General features: G+C 44.2%; 1 protein-coding gene across 2 annotated transcripts in view; it reads right to left on the bottom strand.

Annotated features, from left to right (window-relative positions):
- Nucleotides 1-23,194, bottom strand: part of DCP1B (decapping mRNA 1B) — a 50,013-nt gene that overhangs the window by 9,490 nt on the left and 17,329 nt on the right. For both annotated transcript variants that reach the window (XM_024733199.1, XM_024733200.1), the window contains exons 4-5: nt 4,601-4,667; nt 2,410-2,551 (exon numbers count right to left, since the gene is read on the bottom strand). In XM_024733199.1, coding sequence (XP_024588967.1) covers nt 2,410-2,551; nt 4,601-4,667 — 209 coding nt within the window. The remainder of the gene's footprint in view (nt 1-2,409; nt 2,552-4,600; nt 4,668-23,194) is intronic.

Genomic DNA, 23,194 nt, shown 5'->3' with positions numbered 1-23,194 from the left:
TACGTAAGGGAGGAGAGGGCCAGCCTGCGGAGAGGCGGGAAGGCACTTTCAGGAAGCAACACTGTCACTCTGTTTGGGAGGAGTTCCCAGCGTCTGCAGGGGCAGCGGGAGCCCAAGGCAGGGAGGCTGGAAGGGTCACCCGAGACCGCGTGGCAGGGCACTCAGAGGGGCCCGGGGTTTACACTCTGGGCGGTGAGAAACCGAGAAGGATGTGGACCAGGGCTCACAGGACCGTGCAGGCGCTTCTGGACGTGGTGTGACGTCACCTGGCCCGTGACGGCAGAAGGAAGAGCTTCTTCTGTTATTTATCGCACGGCTGGAGCAGTGAACGTTATGCATATGACGTGTGTTTGAACTTATAGAAAAGCAGAGTCTGCACACAGATTGGACCTCTGTCTTCCCTTCATGTCAACACTGTCACAACCGGATAGAACGTTGTTTCGACCTCAACAAGTTCATGCACAGCGGGAGGGGCTGCTGTGAGTGTAACAGGTGAGGAAGACAAAATACATTCGAAAGGGTGACACACTGGTGAGTGCAGTGGAAGGGACAATCAATCTGAATGAAGACATCTGGGGAAACTCCACGTAAGAAGTGGCATTTTTCCTGGGCCTCGAAGGAGATGTAGACTCTGAAGGGCAAACAGAATAGAGAAACACTGCGAGTCGTGGGTACAGTACGCAGTGATGGCACCGGTATTTCTGAGTGTGCGTGAGCTCTGCGTTCAGAGGCTCAGGGAGCGGTGCATCACCCGCTCCCACCGCCGGGCCTGGAGACAGGCTCAGCAGCCCCGCAGGGCCCCCTGTTGCAGAGGGTGCCTCGTGACGGGCGGGCGGGAAGCAGGAGCGAGGGCAGAGCTAAGGCTGCAGCCTTTGCCGGGGTCTCTGCACTTTAGGACGGGCGTGTTTGAATCATTTCGGGGACTCCAGATGACAGGAGTGGCCCTGATACGACGAGGGCGGAGGACTCTCGCCCCGGGGTAGGCGGGCAGACAGGGCTGGGTCTCCGGGTCACAGGCACCCTCCTGGCTAGGCCTCTGGTATCTCGGAGAATTGGCTGGTTGGGGAGGGACAGTCTCTCCCCAGCTAGACTTTCAACAAGTCAAAACATCATAAAATAGAAACAATACAGTATGTGTGTTTGCGTCTGTGTCTCTGTGTTGGGAGGAGGGAGGGAGAAGATAGAAAATAATTTTTCTTCAGCGTTTGCATTTCTTATCTATACTGGCCACTGTTATTGCCGTCGTCGCAGAACCTAAGTTCCTCGAGGGCAAAAATGGCGCCTTTAAGATGAATCTTCGCTGTGCCTGACATAGTACAGTTAGGAAAGTATAACTAAGTCGCTGGGACGTTTTTTCACGGCTGTTGAAGAATCAAACAAAATAAAAAGCGGATCCAGACCTTGCGGTTACTGGCCGAGGCTGGGGAGAAAGCAACTGGGTCGGGGCCGTGACAGGGCGGGCAGGCGAAACCGCACTTTGTTCACGTTTGTTCAACAAGCCCTCGGGCGGGCAGCGCTGACCACCTTCGGGACTCGCCCAGAGACGCCCGCGGGGGTGTCTGTCTCCGGTAGTGTGGCCTCTGGCCCCGCCTCCAGGGCATGGGCAGAAGCCTGGCAGGCTGTCCCCGAGGAACCCACGCCGCACACGGCCTTTCTGACTGCTTCCTGGTGTCATTTAACTTGCTTTCTACCTGCCCTGTTCCCCGCCCCTGTCATTCTCTGTTAGCGCTCAAGACTTAGGTACAGGGTCATCTCTTCCGGCAGGAGCACTTCCAGGCGTGCCGCGTACTTGACGTTCGGCCGCTGTGCGCGGCCGCCCGAGCCGCCCGTGGTCAGGTTTCCGTCCGCCTTTCTCACAGCACGAACGTTACTGATGGTCCGTGCCTGACTCAGTTACTCCACCAGGACTTTAGGCTCTGTCATTCCGTCCACATTTAACAGCTGGAGCTCTGTGGTGGAGAAGGCCTTTCCCGCATCAACCTGGATTATCCAGTGCCCCTGACCAGGCAGGATAAATGCTTAATTCTTTCCACCGACCGCCGATTTTCAGAGGAAGTAGGATGTCCTTCCTACTGCTAGTGCCCTAGTACCACCAAGGATAGCCATGATTATTCCACACAGGTTGTGCTCATTTCTTGTTAATTTTATCCCGAAGAATTTTATATTAATTTGTTGTTACTGTCAATGGGGTCTTCTTATTGGAGGCTATTTGTATATACGCAGGTTACTGATCTCCCGGGCTGCCTTTGAATCCACTTAAAAGCAAACAGTGCTCAGCCTACTAAAAGCCAATAAAGATTGTATTTCTCCTGCACTTTTGTTTGACGGGAGGAACGGCACCAAGTCCGTCTCAGGGCGCAGGTCCCCACCGTGGAGTTTACGTACGCATCGCAGGGAGACAAGACTCACCTTCGTGTACTCGTCTCTGGCCTTGGTGAGCATCCGTAAGATGTCCACCTCCTTGCGCTCTCCCGAGCCGAGGCCCACAGGGGACGCTCCCACTGCCGCCCCCGCTCCGTGGTGTGCTTTCAACTGTTCATACTGAGTGAGGCTAGAAAAAAGGAAGGGAAATCCACACCAGAAAAGCCAGCTCAACACAACCGGTTTTGGAAACCATCCAGTTCTCACCCAGTTGTTTTTATCTTGTTATAATCACGTTAGAAGTAAGACTGCTGGAACTGAAAGAAGAAAAATGGGAGCTGAGGTCCCGAGGACACCGACCACACGGACACCTCCAGAGTGGGGAGGGCCACCCCCGCCCGGGCCTGTTTTGTACAGAAAGTTAATGACGCATGGCCTGTGGCAGCTGTCACACAGCCAGGGCAGGGCTGAGCAGCTGGGATGGAGACCGGTCGGCCTTGCAAGGCCGAAAGTATTCACTACTGGTCTTTCTCAGAAAACGTTGGTCAGCTCCTCACTGAGAGCAGTAGAAAGGACTTGTGTGTTGCTGAGGAAACCCAATTTAGGGTTCTCAAGCCCTGGGCAAACCGCACGGCAAATCGGGCGTCTGCCCCTGGTTCCAAAGGGCCTTGAAGGCAAAGCGCGGCTGATTCCAGCCCCTCGAATCCTGTGGTTTAGAAACACAGTGAAGGTTCCACCCCAGGAGAAGGTACGAAAACATAGCAGTGAGCAGCGCCTTCTGCTTTCCTGAAAACAACACAGAGGGAGGCCAGGTCGCTCCTCCGTGCTACGGCGCGGCTGGGGGGAACACTGCCCGCTGCGTGGGCTCTGACCGCAGCCCACGCTCCTTCATAATTGCCGCGACGTTTACGGGGAAGGAGACCTGAGGGCTCGGTGAGAGGTTCAGTTCTAAGTGAGGACCGGCAGGGAATCCACACATGTCGGCGGCTTGTTGCTCGCCAACGACCAGTTCCCAGCCCCAGCTGTGAAGGAATCACCGGGGAATCTGACAGTCTTTACGTGGCCTCTTGGCTGGGCAACAGGGTGTTTTTTAATCTGCATGAGATCCTGCTATCATCAACCATTGCACAGTTTACAATAACATGGGTGTTCTAGGAACTCGCTGTTATGGTGGTAAATGCCAGCTTGAACACAGCCTAATCCCCACCTGCAGTTACTTAAAATGGGCTTCTCAGAAATCAATCTATTTATAAACAGTCCCCCCACATTCCATATTCTGGGGTCACTCTTTAGCCAGTTCCTTGACCCGGGATTTAAAATTGAAAAATGGTTCTTCTGCAGACGGAGCTGCTCTGTCGAACCCGCGCTGGCGGCAGGCAGACCCTGTGTTTGGCCGAGTCCGGTCCTGGGTCGGGTGGGTCAGTTCCCTGCACGTGCAGGAAACTCATTTCCCTCTGAGGCTCTCAACCGTCTGCATAAGTGCAGGGAAATAACTGCGTCCCAGTGAGCAGGCCTGGGGCTCAAGAACCCGCGAAAGGGGTTGACGGATCCCAGAGGAGACGGCGCGCTGACCCGGGCCTCCTCTCGGGGTCCTCAGGGCAGCGAGAGCGGGACAGGCATAGTCATTTCAGTTTCCCCCAGTGCAGACGGGGGTGAATCACAAGGCCTCGTGAGATTAACGAAGTAAGGGACTAGTAACGAGAGAGAGACAGAGAGAGGGGCTGTCTACTGATCACTAAATCAGTATTAGCTCAGATACTCCCAAAGGAACTGAAAATACAGACTCTCCGAAGCCCTCGCAGGGTCAGAAGGGAGGGAGGTCTGAGCCCCACGGGCAGATTTCAGGGCAGGAAGGATGTGGGCACCCCAGAGGATCTGGGACAGCCTTTTAGAAGGGCTCTGAACGTTCCCTTCACTGAGATATACTGATACCTTTTCAAGGGAAAAAGCTGCTAATTTACAAAGGAGGATAATATTAAGGTGAACTGCCATCTGGAAAAATTCACATTATAGATTCTGCACACGTGCAGGAAAAAATGAGGGGAACCCTTCTACATAGTAAATCTTACCTGGTGGAAATGTAAAACACTGTCATGTATGTTTATTTTTCATTTATTAAGTAATAGTGAATGCGTTCCTAACCACGGCAAGAAGGGCTGCTGTCAGAGACGCGCTCTGCTTAGATTACGGTGTAGCTATGTACACTTAAAAATACAAATACTCAGCCCGCAGCACTTACTTTTTCATAAGCTCTGCAATTCTTTGGCATTCTTCCTTGTCGTAAAACCAAATTCCATAAATGGACACTGAAAAAAACACATCAAACCAACCATGAGCGTCTTCAAAACTACAAAATGGAAAGAAATTCACTCTCCATCTTGAGGGAAATACATACTTCTTGAATAAATGAAACCAGTCATTGGAGTTCAAGCTTGAACACCTCGCACTGGGGCTTTTTAGGCCCACAGAGAACACACACATGTGCACACACACGCACGCGTGCACACAGACACGCACTGAAGTACGTCGTCCTTAAAAATACAGCACCTGAACACAACAGGCACGCGGCGGATGCTTCTTAAATGCATGAGCGGACTGAAAACGAGCCTCGACTCTAAGCTCCAGCCCTGAAACATCACTGCCGCCGCAGGCCCGGCACACACTCACACACGCTCCGTCTTCTTTGTTAAGTATGGGAAACCTGAAGCACAGATTAGGCCTGGAAGCCTCCGTCCCTCCCCCTTCTCCCAGGAAGGTGTTAGTAACTGAAAGATCGGCTTTGAAAGCCCTAAGTGAGGACACAGTGCAGGAAAAACAAAACTCAGTCAACCGTCTCTGACTTCAAAGTGTCTGCACGTAATATTTACAACTGTTGAAAGATGAGGTGCAGCTCTGACCGAATGATTTCGTAGTGAAAGAACACTGTGGTATAACGGAGCTGCCACTGATTCATTTAACAATTTTCAAACAAATGATATACCTTACTATGTGCCTGTCTAGGTCACTTTTATTGCAAAGGCTAAACAGGTCCAAAATACATTTATAAATATCTAGTTGAGGGTCTGGTGGCCTTAGTCATATAAATAATACACTAACTATATATACATGTTAAAAAACACGTCACTGAAATAGCTGTCACGTTATGGTAGGGCGATGAAAACCAACGTATTTTTAAAAGAAATTACTTTAAAAATTTAAACTTACAAAATATTTAATTATATGAATATAATTTGGCCATTAAAACAGCTGTGATCTTTTGACAACTTTTCCCCCCACTCACCTGACCAATGACTCGGTGGGCGTTTCTGCTTCTTGTTAGTCAAGATTCAGAAATCAAAGGGTACCGGAGATGTCGCTTTAGTGCTGTGTTAAGCAGATGTCTTTAAAAGGACCCTATAACTTTGAACCATCAACTTGCCTAAAGGGGGCAATGGCGTCAACTTCTTGTGTGATTCATGCACCAGGAATCTATATCTTACCTGCGTGTGCGGGGGGGGAGGGGGGAGCAGCTTTTTCTTGATGGAACCATTGTGTCCTCTTAGAAACACACACACATACTCCTCTTTGATACATGGATACTCTGGAAAAAAGAACGTCTGAGTTCTAAAGCCTATGCGCTGAGAGCCTTAATATCAAAAAGAAATTCTTTCATCTCAAGATCATTAAGCGAGTCTCTGAGAACTTGATTCCAGGCCGTTCCCGGTCCATCAACCCTAATCCCCAGCGCCAGCTGCCCCAACAGCTTCCCACACGCCGACCCACCTGCTCTGTGCTCCCCTGAGCGAGAGTGGATCGGATCACCGACATTCAGCGACTAAAATATCCGAAGACGTTGTATGTTTTGGAGGCTTTAATCCTCGTTACAAAACCAGAATCCTGCTCTATTCTTTGGTTAGAGTGAAAACTTCCTTTCCTTGGAGATGGAACTTCCCAAAACTATCAAAGCAGGAAAGAGGTAACAGGGGAGAGAAACACACAACTAAGAAATTCGAAGCCCAGGGGAAGTAGCAGGGGAAGAACAGCCATTTGTGTCTCTTCAGTAGAACATATAAGTAGAAATATTTTGGGTGCCATTTTTGGGGGATGTTACACATTTGTGGCATTTGACATAAGGAACTAGGTTCTCATAAGGACTGGATGCCAAGGAAACTGTTGATAGAAATAGAAGAGCGTTTTGACGATGTTATTACTACGAGAAAACTGAAATGCAGATGGAGGGGGAAGATGCTGTGAACACATCTTTCAGATGTTGAAGGGGAAGAAGGGAAGGCTGGGTCTGAAGCCTCACGGAGACACTGGAGATTTCCTTAGGACCTGACCATTTATCTCTAAAGCAGCGTGACTTTAAGATTAAAATGGGGTCATTTTGAAACAGTTCTTTTCACCCCAGTTAATATGCAGTTTGAATGTACAGTTTAAATAGTCAAGGAGGAGAAACAGATTTACCAACAGTCCTGGCTCCTGAGAGCAAAGCAAGATAACGAGTAGAACTGGGCCTAACTTTTTCTCCTTAAAATAGTTTCACAGAGAGAGCCACATTCCACCGCAGCTCCCGCCTCTCAGGCGCACGTTTCCAGCCGGGACAAGCCTATTTCTGTCCTGAGCGAGGGGCACTGGAGCAGCCGGTGGTGGCCCATGCAAACCAGAGCCTGTCACCGTCAGGGAGGTGAGGAGCCGACGGGCGGACACAGCCCTCACGTCTCACCCCCAGTTCTCCTGGGCGGCCACGGGGCGAGGCCGGCCTGGGTGGGCAGCAGGCGCTGCAGGGAAGAAAGAAGACGGCCAGGTTGAAAAGGACCGGGGAAGGTGGTGTGGTTCTGGCCTTCTCAAACTTGGAGTGATCGCCGTCACCTGACACGAGGCACAGCCTCGCGGGGCGCCGAGACGGGACCAGCAGAGGTGCTCTGAGTGCTCTGGGACCCACCATGCTGCGAGCCTTCCTCCCACCCACCACGCCTGGGTACCGGCCGCTGCCCAGCCGCCCCGCCGAGGTCCAGGTGGGCTTTAAGGGCACTGTGGTGTGTGAGGCTCAGCTCAGCTGTTCCTACATCACTCTTGGAGGTAAGAAACCCCACAGTGGAGCAGAGAATAGGAAGACCCTGAACCGCCTAATGAGGCCCACATGAGACTCCCCACGCTAAGAACACGTTTGGGGGCGGTCTTCTTCCTGTTGATGAACACAGGACTCCAATAGCAGAGCTGTGAAATTCTGCCTAAAATTGCCCTGTCCTGGTTTACGTCATGCTTTGGAGATCTGGGGTTGAAAAAAGCAATGTTTGAGGCAACAGGCAATGTACCATCGCCTGATCATATCTGTTAAAGCACCATCTATTAACATCTTCTATTTTCCTCTTAATTCTGCAAGAAAGATAAGGAAAGGAAATTTCCATGTTAGATTTCATGTCTGAATATTGTAGGTACCACAGACATGAGAGAGAGCAAGCTGATGGTATTTGATACAAACAGTTTCTGCTTTTTTAATGTCTCTAGCAGCAAAATCCAAAGTTGATCAGATTTTAAGAGGCTAGTTGAGAGGGTCACAGAGGGAACGGCAAATGTCCTTGATGCACCTTCATTGGGAAACCTCTGACTCTCGTTAGCATGGTGCGTGAGTTCATTCTGGAAGCTCTCTGGGGATTTACCTCTCTAGTTTATGTTTTAACAAATATTTCTATAAATCTCTTAAGACATTTGTCATTTGTTCCATATTTGACTTCAAATAACTTTCAATTCCAAATCATGAAGGTGGCTTGCAATCTTTTTTTTTTATTACTATAATTTTTTTTTAAATTATTTATTTTATTTATTTATTTTTGGCTGCGTTGGGTCTTCGTTGCTGTGCACAGGCTTTCTCTAGTTGTGGCGAGCGGGGACTACTCTTCGTTGAGGTGCGCGGGCTTCTCATTGCGGTGGCTTCCCTTGTTGCAGAGCACGGACTCTACGTGTGCAGGCTTCAGTAGTTGCAGCACACGGGTGCAGTAGTCATGGCTCGCGGGCTCTAGAGCACAGGCTCAGTACTTGTGGCACACGGGCTTAGTTGCTCCGCAGCATGTGGGATCTTCCCGGACCAGGGCTTGAACCCGTGTCCTCTGCATTGGCAGGCGGATTCTTAACCACTGCGCCACGAGGGAAGCCCCGGCTTGCAATCTTTTAACGATACTCATGCTACTATTTGTGCAACTTTAAAATACAAGGCCTATCGCCATATAGTTAGCAAGCAGATAAGACATAACTGTGTAGCTGAAGTTACGTAGGCAGGATAAGGGCGTCTGACTCGGTAATGTTCTCCTCCCCGCTCCCCAACCCACCCCGCCCTCACCCTCTTTAAAAATAATCTCAGTAATTTCTCTCAGAAGGATAGGAAATATATTTTTTTTAGTCAGTAGGCAGCAAAGAAGGCATTTAAGTTTTCTCTTTTCACTAGGAAAGCCATGGAAACCTGGCAGTGTAAATTACACAAACCTCTTCTGGGCACTTAAGGATAAGCTAAAAATCTCCAAATTCCTTCAGACCCCGTTCTTTTCACGAAGTCTTTCTCGAATGAGTGGAATAATAATCCCAGTGGAAGGGCCAAGAACACCCGATCATGTGTTTGGTGCAGACACTTGTTTTTGAGACTTTGCTCGGATACAGAATTCCTTGTACCGTTGACCCCGTCCTGGTTTTTGTAGCTCAACCCCACGGATGGTGCCAGGTGACTGGCATTTGGTTGTGAGCACACACACACAGCTACTGTCCTACCGAAAGATCGCAAGATAGTTAAGCGATTAGAAAGTGAAAGGCATGAAATGTCAGAGCTGGAGGTTGGGCGCAGGTGTGGGGTTCAAACACTTTCTTCACTAGTGAGGAGGGTGGTCTCTCTCTCATGGCCACAGTCATGTTTCCTGGTTCAATCTGTTTCCATAAAATACGCCCCTCCCTCAGCCTTACAAACGAAATACATAAAGTATGAAAACAATTTTCAGGTCTGAATGATTTGTAGGCTTGGTTATAAGAGATGCGAGTCCATCTTGTTTAACCTAAGGTTCATGTGAGCTCTCAAAAGGTCCCAAGGAAGGATGGAAGGGAGGGAGGGAGGAAGGAGGAAGGGCATGCGAGAAGCGCGGTATCTGAGGGCAGGGGATGCGAGGCCAGCTTCGGCATCCACAGCTGGGAGGGAAACAGGCTGCATTTGTTTGCTCTGGGCTGACCCGGTACTTCTACCCCGTTCGGAACGCTTTGCACTAAAAATGCATTCCTCCGGCATGTTCTTTAATGCCTTTAAAGTAACGTTCTTTCATTCACCTTCGGCCTCAGCTTCACTGACCAAACACGGACACGATCTTGTAAAACAAAACCTTCGCTGGCCCCCGAGAGTCTACATAGCACTGTTATCTTTGGCCCCTGGTCTGGTTCTTTTCATGTGACATAGTTTAACTGCACCTCACAAATCAGTGGTCCCATGATCTCCAAATACTGGAAGGTTCACAGCAGATGGGAAGCAGCTTCTCTTTTATGTGTGACTAATACTCGTGAACATTTTGGGGGAAACAGCGGAAAACCTAAACAAATACTGTGAAGTAAGAACAGCCTCCCTCTTGCTAAATAAATTAACTTCCTTACAAAGTTAATGCCATAAACAATGACAACAGAAGCAGTCTCTGTACTAGAGCATTGCACTAATTTGTATCAAATTAATATTAATCTCCAACTATAAATGAGGATTTATTATCTCCAAAGAAAAAGATTGATTTATCTTTCAAAAAAGATTTCATTTCTAACAAATGCATGTTATGTCACTAGACCTTTCAAGTCTCCACAGAGGACTTTATCCTCCCAAATTGGAAATCTTAAAGTCTGCTACTGCCCTCAGGTTCATGAAAGGTCACGTGGGATCTTCTCCATTATATACTAACTCCCTCATTTTATTTATTTCAGGGGAATGTTGCTTTAGTCTAGGAGATTTAACAGAGCGAATAAACATTTAAAAATTTAGGAAGCAGAAAAAGTCGCAGGTAATAATAAAAATAAATAGGAACAACGCCGTTGCAGGGGACACGGGTTCGTGCCAGGGTCTGGGAAGATCCCATGTGCTGCGGAGCGGCTGGGCCCGTGAGCCATGGCCGCTGAGCCTGCGCGTCCGGCGCCTGTGCTCTGCAACGGGAGAGGCCACAGCGGTGAGAGGCCCACGTACCGCAAAAAAAAAAAAAAAAAAAGGAACAACTGATTCTGTTTTGTTGGCCATTTAAACTCATATTTTCATTTGTCCATATCTTGCTGGTTAATCCCCAAATCTCCCAGGAGTCAAATAACAAGCGTGGGCTCCTAAGGTGTCTTCCCGCCCTGAGTCCTTGTCCTTCAAGACTCCTCTAGGGGGAAACAGTCTCAAGTGTTTCTTTGCTCCCATAGTTTTTCACACATCCTTGGACTTAAAAAAAAACCCAAAACACAGCGTATGTCATAATTAAGTGTTTGCCGAACTGCTCCCCCACTAGACCTGAGCTCCTGGAGGGCGGGACTTGAATGCATAATGACCAGCATGTGACACATTCAACAGGTATTTGCCGAGCTGAGCTGGGATCCAAGACGTCAAGATCTGGTACCCTCTTACGCGATGGTTGCCACTGTTCTGGCTTAACTAAACGTCGCAGTCTAGATGTGCTAGGTCCTCCCCAGGGACCGACTACAACTTACCCGCGGCTCACAGCACAGGGTTTCCTCACATCATCCCTTTTATTCTCCTGATCTCACTCAGAGTTTATTTTTCTTCAAACATGTGATAATCTTAGGCATAAGTTATGTTGATGGGATTTTGTCACCAGCTCCCTAGGACTGTATGCTCTATCGGTCCAGCGCTGCGTGGCACTGATGTTCCCATTTTCTGTAACAGTACTTTGATCTGGCAGAAAACACACATTCATATTCCAGTCATGTCTGATGATAGTACTCTGAAACTTACATATACAAGGACCTAAGTTATCTTAAAAACATAAGACTGATATGTAATGTCAATTATTCCAGCAACACACTGAAAATGTGTTACCTGGAGTGAATCTCAATATAGCAAAATAAGTCTTGTCTCAGAGAACTGTAGTTTCTGAGGAATATATGTTTAAGGTAAACATAAAACCGAGTGTTTCTATAGGTCAAAAACTCGCTCCAGTGAAAAACTGACTTCCTCATATTTGAATCAGATTATTTAATCAAGTGTTTACAATAACAGGAATAGCTTCGCTGACGTACACTCACTATAAAAATACATGATCACTGAAAAATTTCTAAGATTTTACACGGCGGTGGTTTAGCAAAAGGGACCCTAATGCTACTTTGTGATTGGGAGAAAGGGAGCCAGAGTTTCTGTACTTTTTTCATTTCAACCGTAATCTATAATTGTGGAAGTAGCAGACCCCACTTTTCCCAAAGGCCTTTCTGTCATACATAGTTGAATCGTGGTTTGGTTCTACTATGAACTTAGAGCTCTAAGGCTGAATAGAGGGTAATTCTAATGCCAGTTCTTGCCTAAAATTGTTTTCTTTCTCCAAAACCCATAAGAACATGAAAAAGTGCTAATTTGTCTTTCTGTGGGTTAAGAAGTAATGACCCAATAGTTTTAAATCGATTATTTGAAACTACTAAGTGATTCCTGGACAAAAATCAGTAACATAAAAAACAGACTCTAAGAGAACAGACACGAACCCTCAATGTAGCCACACGCAGGGCACTGTGTTAGGGAAACTAAAAGATGCTTCCCTCGTCAAGCATTTCAGAAAATGTTGGGAATCCAGTTTTTCTCTGCCAAGATTTAGACTTCCAGCACGTCAAGCTGGGCTCTCAAAAGCAAATGATAGAATACAGTCGTCTCCAAGCCACAAATGAAGTGCACTGAATCCAAATGGCATCACTATGCAGATGTTTCCTCGGTAGTCGAGCACGTTAAGTCTCTATGGTTCAGAGTAAAATAAAAGTGACCTCTCCTTAATTTCACTCTCACATCATGTCTGCACGCCACCTCATGTGACGCTGTCACATGGTCCTCCTCATCTACGCATGCCAGATCGCTAAGTTTCGTAAGTTCCGAGATGACAGCTTTTCCCCGTTAAATGTGTGTGAAGGTCCCATCTGCAGTGAGTCCGCTAACCCTAAAGGATGATGTGTGAAGGCCGTGTGGTCTGGGCGGCCAGGGTGAGGGCAGCACTGTGGGCCCGGATGGCGTGTGTGCTCCAAGGAGCTGTCAGGTATCACAACGCAACACACAGAAAACCAAACACCCAGAGTGAGAGTCTGCTTTCCGTGAGGCTTTTCAGAGCCTTCTTGAATTGCCAGAATGCCAGTTCTTTAGAGAAACAGTCTCCTTTAGAGTTTAGATCTCTTCCTTTCAGCATGAGCTGAACACCGATGAGAGAACAAAAAAGCAATTCTGGGTTTAAGGTCAGAGTGACAGGTGTCATCACTCATGTCCCCGCAGATGTGCAGTCCTTTATCACATATGAAAACACATCAGCTCCTGAGCAATGGTTTGTAGAAAATAGGTCAATTTTTCAGTTAGAATGGCAATGGAGGCTTACAGACACAGATTCAGTGACCACAGTATAATCTGAAAATTCCTTCTTTCTAAGAAGCACAGACTGAGGTGGTAGAGCGTCCTTGAAGGCCGCCCCTAGCCGCTGCTCTCACACACAGGAACCAGCCTGCTGATCCGGCCCAGGTCACCTATTCTGATTGGAGTGAAATGTGAAATTCCTTGTCTCCTACCCCACACCCATGTGATGTAAAGGAGTTAAAGGATCTTGTCTCCCTGGGCAGGTCCTGAACGGAAGGACACTCCGTTGTTATTCCTGCAAATACTAAGATTCCGTCTAGTAAGAGTGTCAAGTATTTTTAGCCATACAATTACTTTGAAGATATTTTTGGACTCTAGGAGGGCTTCAGGAGTTCAATCTACAAACCCTAAAATCGTATGTGAAATGGTGTGTACATGTGCAGACAGACTTTTTGGAGGTGCGGTGGTACAATGCATAGCCCCCCAAAACAATGCCTGGCACACAGTGGGAACACAAGACATATCTGAGGGAGTGGGGAAGGGGGGCAGGCAGGCAGGAGGCTTATCAGATTCTCAAAGGGATCTGTGACCCCAAAAGGTTAAGAATGACTGTTTGAGGCTATCAACATACCAGCAAATATCTCGAAATAGAAAAATAAACTCACAATTATCTGTGGGCAGATAACTTGGCTTTCATTTCCTTAGTAATAAATTTACACAGGGGACACTTTAACCTTTCAAATTGCTTTTGTAATAATTGCTTGAACTGATTCCAAAGTTAAGATAACAGAGGATAAAGTCTCAAGGTCTTAGAATTTGTTGGACTGGAAGAGCTTTTACTCCTCCCGGCGGCCTGAAGCCAAGGAGAGGGTGACGGCACAGGGAACCCTGCACGTCCTTGGCCACGCACTCAGCTTCGGCCACGGCGCCAGGAGCTTGAGGTGGCATTTTTGTTTCAGTCTCTATCATGAACTCGGGGAGAGGGAGGAGTTTTGGGAAAGCTGGGCAACTTTGTGGCTCTTCCTCGATCACCCCAAGCAGAACGTCTTCAAAGCTGGACAAAAACATGAGACCTATGTACATATATAACAACTCCAGAATTAATACATAAATGAGTTGGGAATTACTTTAAGTACATGGCACCTATCTGTTTCTTATGCAGATCTGTTCATTTTCTGTGTTTATTTGGTACCACAGAATACAAATAAAATGTAAGATGTGGTCCCTGCCCACAAGGGGCCTGTAATCTATTACTCATGCCACTGCTTTCTGCATAGTCTAGGTAATCAATAACCAACTCATTAATGGTAGCATAATGCAAGAGCAAATGTTTCACAAGATGCATTCTTAGTGAGCAATGCTGCTTCCAAGTTATGACCTCTTTGTTTGCAAAGTTGACTTTCTCACTGCCATTATTTCTTATGGGCATGTATAGGTACCTTTCGACTGGAGCTCTGGAAGAAATTAAAGCATACACCTCCTAATATGTTCTGAAAGAGCCGTCAAGAAGAGACCTATGATTATATTTTAAATCTTATTGTTTCCTAAACATATTGTTCTAGGGAAAGGACTGTAGACTAAGGAAGGGAAAATTGACTTTAAAAAAAAATTGACTCAGGAAAGAAGTGGAAAGTTAAATCCTTCTACTCAGGAAAAGATTAAGTTGTATAGGTTTTCATATTTGCAGCAAAAGGAAACCTTTCCTCTCAGAAACACGTGGAGAAAGCAGATGTCCCAGGCCAGAGGAAAGGGGGCAGGGTCTTTCTAACAATCTGAAAACTAGAAATGCAAAATAAACCATTCCCATCACCTCAGATTACTTAAAACTTTCAGCTGAAGTCAAGTTACAGGATAGGCTTTGGTATCACGTTGGTTTAAAGTCCTGAAGATGTGTTTTATTAAGGTTGTTGTATTTTAATTTGAGGAAGCAAGATACAAATGTGAGAAAAGTTAGCATCACATCTCGTCAACTTAGGAGATCAGGGTTAGATGAAAGAGTAGTTAAGAAACGCCAGGATAAAGACGAGAGTAACAAATTATACTTGAGTACTATTTCCTTAACGTCTTCTTTTATAAGGCTCAATTATGCCTACGTTTCAAAACTGAGAAGTACTTTATATATTATTGCTTAAATAATATATTTAAATATATTAATATTTAACAGAACTTAAAGCATTGTGTTCAATGAGCGCTGACAATAAACTCTCACATAACCAACCGCCCAAACCAAGATATAAAATATTTTCATCACCCTTTTTCAGTCAACACCTGCACCATTTCTACCACCAACTCCAGCAGAGACAACCATTTTCTGACTTCTATCAGGATAGATTGGTTCTGTGTGTTCTTAGACTTCACAGAAATGGGATCAAACGGTATATACGTTTTTGGTGAACGGCTTCCTTTGCTTAGCATGTTTTTGAGATTCACGTTGTTGAATGTATCAGGAGCTCACTCCTTTTTATTGCTAAGTAGCATTCCACTGTCTGAATCTACCAAACTTGTTTATCCATTTACTTATTATGGACATTTGGGTTATTACCAGCTTTTTTTTTTAAACATCTTTGTTGGAGTATAACAAAGTAAATCAGCTATACATATACATACATCCCCATGTCCCCTCCCTCTTGCGTCTCCCTCCCACCCTCCCTATTCCACCCCTCTAGGTGGTCACAAAGCACCGAGCTGATCTCCCTGTGCTATGTGGTTGCTTCCCGCTAGCTATCTATTTTACATTTTATTACCAGCTTTTTAAAATAAATGTTCATAGCGGCTCTACTTATAACAGCCCCAAGCTGGAGAAAACACAAAATGCCATTAACAGGTGAATGAATAAACAACCATGAAATATTACTCATTAATAAAAAGGAAAGAACCATTGATATATAAACATGAATGAATCTCAAGGTTGTTACACTGAGTGAGAGACCAAAAGTGAGTACTTAACTCAGAGAAAGACAAATATCATATGATATTGCTTATATGTGGAATCTAAAAGAAGGGTACAAACGATCTTTTCTACAAAACAGAAACAGAGTAACAGATGTAGAAAACAAACTTATGGCTACCAGGGGGTAATGGGGGCACAGATAAATTGGGAGATTGGGACTGACATATACACACTACTATATACAATATAGATGACTACTAAGGACCTACTGTCCAGCACAGGGAACTCTACTCAGTACTCTGTAATGGCCTACATCGGAAAAGAATCTAAAGGAGTGGATGTATGTCTATGTATAACTGATTCACTTTGCTGTACACCTGAAACTAACACAACATTGTCAATCAACTATACTCCAATAAAATTTTTTTTAGAAGTGAGTACTTACAGGATGGTTCCACTTTTTAAAATTGGGGTATAGTTGATTTATAATATTACATAAGTTTCAGGTGTACAACACAGTGATTCACGGTTTTTAAAGCTTATACTCCATTTATACTTATTATAAAATATTGGCATATTCCCTGTGCTGTATAATATATCCTTATGGCTTATTTATTTTATACATAGTAGTTTGTACCTCTTAATCCCCTACTCCTATCTTGCCCCTCTCCCCTTCCCTCTCCCGACTGGTAACCACTAGGTTGTTCTCTGTATCTGTGAGTCGGTTTCTGTTTTGTTATACTCACTAGTTTGTTTTATTTTTTAGATTCCACATATAAGTGATATCATACAGTATTTTTCTTTCTCTGTCTGACTTCTTTCACTTAGCAAAATGCCCTCTAAATCCATCCATGTTGCTGCAAATGGCAAGATTTCATTTTTTAAGGGAATATTCCATTGTGTGTGTGGGTATGTGTGTGTATATATATATATATATATATATATGTATACACATAAATAAAACACCACATCTTCTTTATCCAGTCATCAGCTGATGAACACTTGGGTTGCCTCCGCATCTTGGCTACTGTAAGTAATGCTGCCATGAACATTGGGGGTGTGTGTATCTTTTTGAATTAGTGTTTTTGTTTCCTTTAGATATATACCCAGAGGTGGAATTGCTGGGTCATACCATAGTTTATTTTTTAGTTTTTTGAGAAACCCCCATAGTATTTTCCACATTGGCTTCACCAATTTACATTCCCACCAACAGTGCACAAAGGGTTTCCTTTTCTCCACATCCTCACCAACACTTATATCTTGCCTTTTTGATAACAGCCATTCAGACAGGTGTGAGGTGATATCTCACCATGTTTTTTTTTAAAATTAATTAATTAATTTATGGCTGTGTTGGGTCTTCACTTCTGTGCGAGGGCTTTCTCTAGTTGTGGCAAGCGGGGGCCACTCTTCATCGCAGTGCGCGGGCCTCTCACTATCGCAGCCTCTCTTGTTGCGGAGCACAAGCTCCAGACGCACAGGCTCAGTAATTGTGGCTCACGGGCCCAGTTGCTCCGCGGCATGTGGGATCTTCCCAGACCAGGGCTCGAACCTGTGTCCCCTTCATTGGCAGGCAGATTCTCAACCACTGCGCCACCAGGGAAGCCCTCACCATGGTTTTGATTTGCATCTCTCTGACGAGTAACAGTGTTGAGCATCTTTTCATGTACATCTTGGCCATTCATATGTCTTCTTTGGAAAAAGGTCTATTCAGGTCTTCTGCCTATTTTTAATCAAGTTGTTGGTTTTTTATCAAGAAAAGTTGTATGAACTGCTTATATATTTTAGATATTAACCCCTTATTAGCCATACCATTTGCAAATATTTTCTCCCATTCAGTAGTCTGCCTTTTTGTTTAGTTGATGGTTTCTTTTCCTGTGCAAAAGCTTTTAAGTTGAATTAGGTTCCATTTGTTTATTTTTGCTTTTGTTTCTTTTGCCTTAGGAAACAGATCCAAAAAAACGTTGCTATGATTTATGTCAAAGAGTGTTCTGTCCATTATTTTTCTCTAGGAGTTTTAAGGTTTCTAGTCTTACATTTAGGTCTTTAATCCATTTTGAGTTTATTTTTGTATATGATGTTAGAGAATGTTCTAATTTCATTCTTTTAAATGTAGCTGTCCAGTTTTCCAAGGACCACTTATTAAAGAGACTGTCTTTTCTCCATTGTATATTCTCGTCTCCTTTGTCATAGATTAACTGACTATAAGTGCTTGGGTTTATTTCTGAGATTTGTATCCTGTTCCATTGATCTATGTGTCTGTCTTCGTGCCAGCACCATACTGCTTTGATTACGGTAGCTTTGCAGTATAGTCTGAAGCCAGGGAGCATGATTTCTCCAGCTCTGTTCTTCTTTCTCAAGATTGTTTTGGCTATTTGGGGTCTTTTGTATTTCCATACAAATTTAAAAATTATTTCTTCTAGTTCTGTAAAAATGCCACTGGTATTTTGATTGGGATTGCACTGAATCTGTAGATTGCCTTGGGTAGTATGGGCATTTTAACAATATTATTTTTTCCAATCCACGAACACAGTATATCTTGCCACCTGTTTCTGTTGTTTTCAATTTCTTTCATCAGTGTCTTACAGTTTTCCGAGTACAATTGGTTTACCTCCTTAGGAGGTTTATTCCTAGGTATTTTATTCTTTTTGATGTGATTGTTTCCTTAATTTCTCTTTCTGACAGTTGGTTGTTAGTGTATAGTGCAACAGATTTCTGTATATTAATTTTGTATCTTATCCTGCAACTTTAGTGAATTCACTGATGGGCTCTAGTAGTTTTTTTTTGGTGGTGTCTTTCGGATTTTCTGTGCATAGTATCATGTCATCTGCAGTGACAGTTTTACTTCTTCCTTTCCCGTTTGGATTCCCTTTATTTCTTTTTCTTGTCTGATTGCTACGGCTAGGACTTCCAATACTATGTTGAATAAAAGTGGTGATAGTGGGCATCCTTGTCGTGTTCCTGGTCTTAGAGGAAATGCTTTCAGCTTTTCACTGCTGAGTATGATGTTGGCTGTGGGCTTATCATATATGGCCTTTATTCTGTTAAGTTCTGTCTATACCAACTTTCTGGAAAGTCTTTATCATAAATGGATGTTGAGTTTTGTCAAAAGCCTTTTCTGCATCTATTGAGATGACTGTAATGTTTTTTTCTAAAAATAAATTTATTTATTTATGGCTGTGTTGGGTCTTTGTTGCTGCATGTGGGCTTTCTCTAGTTGTGGTGAGCGGGGGCTACTCTTCGGTGCGGTGTGCAGGCTTCTCAGTGTGGTGGCTTCTCTTGTTGCGGAGCATGGGCTCTAGGCTTGTGGGCTTCAGTAGTTGTGGCACGTAGGCTCAGTAGTTGTGGCTCATGGGCTTAGTTGCTCTGTGGCATGTGGGATCTTCCCAGACCAGGGATTGAACCCATGTCCCCTGCATTGGCAGGCGTATTCTTAACCACTGTGCCACCAGGGAAGTCCCGACCATAATATTTTTATTCTTCAATTTCTGCAAGTCAAATCAATGTGATACACCTCATTAACAAATTGAAGAATTAATTGGGGATTTACTTTAAGAACACTGTACCTATCTATTTCTTATCCAGATCTGTTCATTTTTTGTGTTTATTTGGTACCACAGAATACAAATAAAATATAATATGTGGTCTCTGCCCACAAGAGGCCTGTAATCTATTACTCATGCCACTGCTTTCTGCATAGTCTAGGTAATCAATAACCAACTCATTAATGGTAGTATAATGCAAGAGCAAACGTTTCACAAAATGCATTCTTAGTGAGCAATGTTGCTTCCAAATTATGACTTATCTTTATTTGCAAATTTGATTTTCTCACTGCTATTATCCTCTTATGAATAAAATTACAATGAGAATTTGTGTAAAAGTATTTGTGTGAACATGTTTTCACTTCTCTTAAGTAAATACCTGTAAGTGGAACTTGCTGGGTCATATGATAATTATATGTTTAAGTATATAAGAAATTGCCAAACAATTCTCCAAAGGGGTTGCACCATGTTTTCCTCCTGCCAGCAATGCATGACAGCTTCAGGTGCTCCACATCCTCGTTAAAACTTGGTAATGCCAGTCTTTTATTTATTTATTTATTTGGTTGCACCAGATCTTAGTTGCAGCAGGCGGGCTCCTTTAGTTGTGGCTCACAAGCTCCTTAGTTGAGGCTTGCTGGTTCCTTAGTTGTGGCAGGTGGGCTCCTTAGTTGTGGCAGGCAGGCTCCTTAGTTGTGGCAGGCAGGCTCCTTAGTTGCAGCTCATGGGCTCCTTAGTGGCGGCATGCGAACTCTCAGTTGCGGTATGCGTGTGGGGTCCAGTTCCCCAGCCAGGGACCGAACCCGGGCCCCCTGCATTGGGAGCACAAGTCCCAACCACTGCACCACCAGGGAAGTCCCCAGTAATGTCAGTCTTTTTAATTTAGCCATTCTAGTAAATTATGTGGCGTTCTCATGCTTGTTTTAATTTACATATCCCTCCACTGTCCAATAAGCATATGAGAAAGTGCTCAACACAGTTATGGCAAAATGCAAATTAAAACCACAGTGAGATATCACTTCAGAACTCCCAGAACAGCTCATATTAAAAGGAGTAACAATATCCAGTGTTGACAAGGATATGGGACAATGGATTTTCATACATCACTGCAGGGAGTATAAATGGGCACAACTTCAGAAAACTGTCCAGCAGTACCCACAGAGCTATACAAACCCCTACACTGTACATGAGGTGTTGGTATAAACCCCAAACAAATAGGTGCATATATCCACCAAAACACATGAGCCAGAATGTTCATGGCAACTTGATTCACAATAGTTCAAGACCAGAAATAACTCAGATACCCATCAATGGAGAATGGATCAGTAGACTGTAATATACTGATCCTATGGTGTACTGCACAAAACACATGGATAACTTCTGTTGGACACAACGACATGGAAGTCCCTGGTGATTACATTGAGCATCTCTTTATTGGCTATCTGTGTATCTTCTTTAGTAAATCATCTGTTAAATATTTTGCCAATTTTTAAACTGGATTGTTTATCTTCCTATTATTGAGTTCTAAGAGTGATTTATATATTCTGGATATAAGCACTATGTCAGATGTGTGTGTGTGCGTGTGTGTGTGTGTGTGTGCGCACGTGTGTGTGTACAGTGAATGTTTTTCCCAGTCTGTGGCTTGCATTTTCATTTTCCTAAAGGTAATACACCTTTAGGTATAGAACAGACGTTTTTATTTTATTTTTTTTAATAATTTATTTATTTTTGGCTGTGTTGGGTCTTCGTTTCTGTGTGAGGGCTTTCTCTAGTTGCGGCAAGCGGGAGCTACTCTTTTTTTGCGGTGTGCGGGCTTCTCATTGCGGTGGCTTCTCTTGTTGCGGAGCATGGGCTCTAGGCACTCGGGCTTCAGTAGTTGGGGCGTGTGGGCTCAGTAGCTGTGGCTTGCAGGCTCTAGCAGCCTCAGCAGTTGTAGCGCACAGGCTTAGTTGCTCCACGGCAAGGCAGGTGGATTCTTAACCACTGAGCCACCAGGGAAGTCCGGAAGTTTACTTTTTTTTTTTTTAAAGAAGATGTTGGGGGTAGGAGTTTATTAATTAATTAATTTATTTATGCTGTGTTGGGTCTTCGTTTCTGTGCGAGGGCTTTCTCTAGTTGTGGCAAGCGGGGGCCACTCTTCATCGCGGTGCGCGAGCCTCTCACTATCGCGGCCTCTCGTTGCGGAGCACAGGCTCCAGACGTGCAGGCTCAGTAGTTGTGGCTCACGGGCCTAGTTGCTCTGCGGCATGTGGGATCCTCCCAGACCAGGGCTCGAACCCGTGTCCCCTGCATTAGCAGGCATATTCTCAACCACTGCGCCACCAGGGAAGCCCCCGGAAGTTTACTTCTGATGAGGTACAATTTATCTTTTTTTTTTTCTTTTATGGTAAATGTTCACAAGATTCTATTCAAATCTAGTGTTTGGTGATACTACCTGTTTTTAAACATTTTTAATAAGGAGTTATATTTTAGTTGCTTCTACAAAAAATTTTAAAAAGGGATTTATTATTTAATTCTCAGATAAAATAACTATAGCATAAGCCTTACTGTTTAAACCACAGGGCCATGGTTTAGCAGGGCCACTGCAAAACAGGGACATGATCTCTGTTCCTGTAACATAATTAAAATACCAACTTGGTAGTAGTAAACAAACTTCTTAAATATCAAATCAGAATAGCTTGATAAAAGTAAATCAATTTGAAAGAAATATTCTATAAAATGTTTTGTAGAACTTAAAGTTTTCACACAGATGAAATTGATGTTTTCCCACATTACATATCTTTTCCTAGAACTATTAAATTTCTCAAGATGAGGATATATGGTATTCTCACAACTTGCAATTATTATATTTCTAGGAACTTTTAGGTAAATGCAACTAATATCTGTATAAAATCAGCCTTGAGAAGCAGAGTAATTCCTCTGTAAACTGCTAAAATTATTTAGTATTTTCTACCCAGGAACCACAAGGTGTTTAAGGTTTTGCTTATTGTGGTTGGCTTATGCCCCCAAAGAAAAACAACTGAAGATATAGTAGTGAAAATTTTGGTTAAGCTTTATTGGTTGCCTTGAATTAAGAAACCTAATAAAAAAGCAATTCGTTGCAAATATTTAACTGTACACAATGCAAGGATTTAAGTGCTGAAGGGAAGTAGAGAGATACTTTGCCTTGAAGGGGCTTGTGCTCTGACAGAGAAACTAGGACAAATATTACATATAAGGTAACATGTTAAGTACTAGTAAGTGCCTGTTGTTCTAGCTCAGCATTTAGCATATTGTTGTGAACATATATATTTGTAAATCTGTCTTTTGTGCTAGGATAGCAAACTATCAGAGGGAAGGGACGCATCTTATTCATTACTGAACTCCCCCAACCCAGCACAGAGACAGTATCAATAGGCAAGTGGTCAATAAACACTAGGAAAGTCAACATGGGAGAGGTATATGCGGCAGTGAGAAATCAGAACTAGAGAGAGAGGATGACGGCCCTAGGGAGATGTCAAGTTTTGGTTGCTTTTGAAATATGAGTAGAACGTATCTGGTAGAGATTGGTTAGGGTGAGGAAAAGATTTCAAGGGAAAAAAAGAACCATGTTTAAAAGCACAGAGATAAAAAATTTTAAAGTATTCTAGGAAAGCACATATTTGTGTTTGGTTAGAACAGAAGGTAAGTACACAGCAGTCACGTTGACCTGTCCAGACAGGTAAACTGGGACCCGACTACAGCAAGCTTAGCTGTCAGGTGAGAAAGTCTACCTGGTGGGCATTTAAGATTCTGAGCAGAAAAATGACAATTAGACTTGTGCTTTAGGAAGATAAATCTAGCAGTGGGTTTGTACGGAAGGGATAAGCTGGATGCAAATTATATGGCAAGTGGTTGAATTTGTTAATA

Source organism: Neophocaena asiaeorientalis, unplaced genomic scaffold, assembly GCF_003031525.2.
Source record: "Neophocaena asiaeorientalis asiaeorientalis breed wild unplaced genomic scaffold, Neophocaena_asiaeorientalis_V1.1 scaffold150, whole genome shotgun sequence".
NCBI classification, from domain to species: Eukaryota; Metazoa; Chordata; class Mammalia; order Artiodactyla; family Phocoenidae; genus Neophocaena; species Neophocaena asiaeorientalis.
Note: the sequence above shows the minus strand (reverse complement) of the source record. Positions and strands in the feature narration are given on the sequence as shown.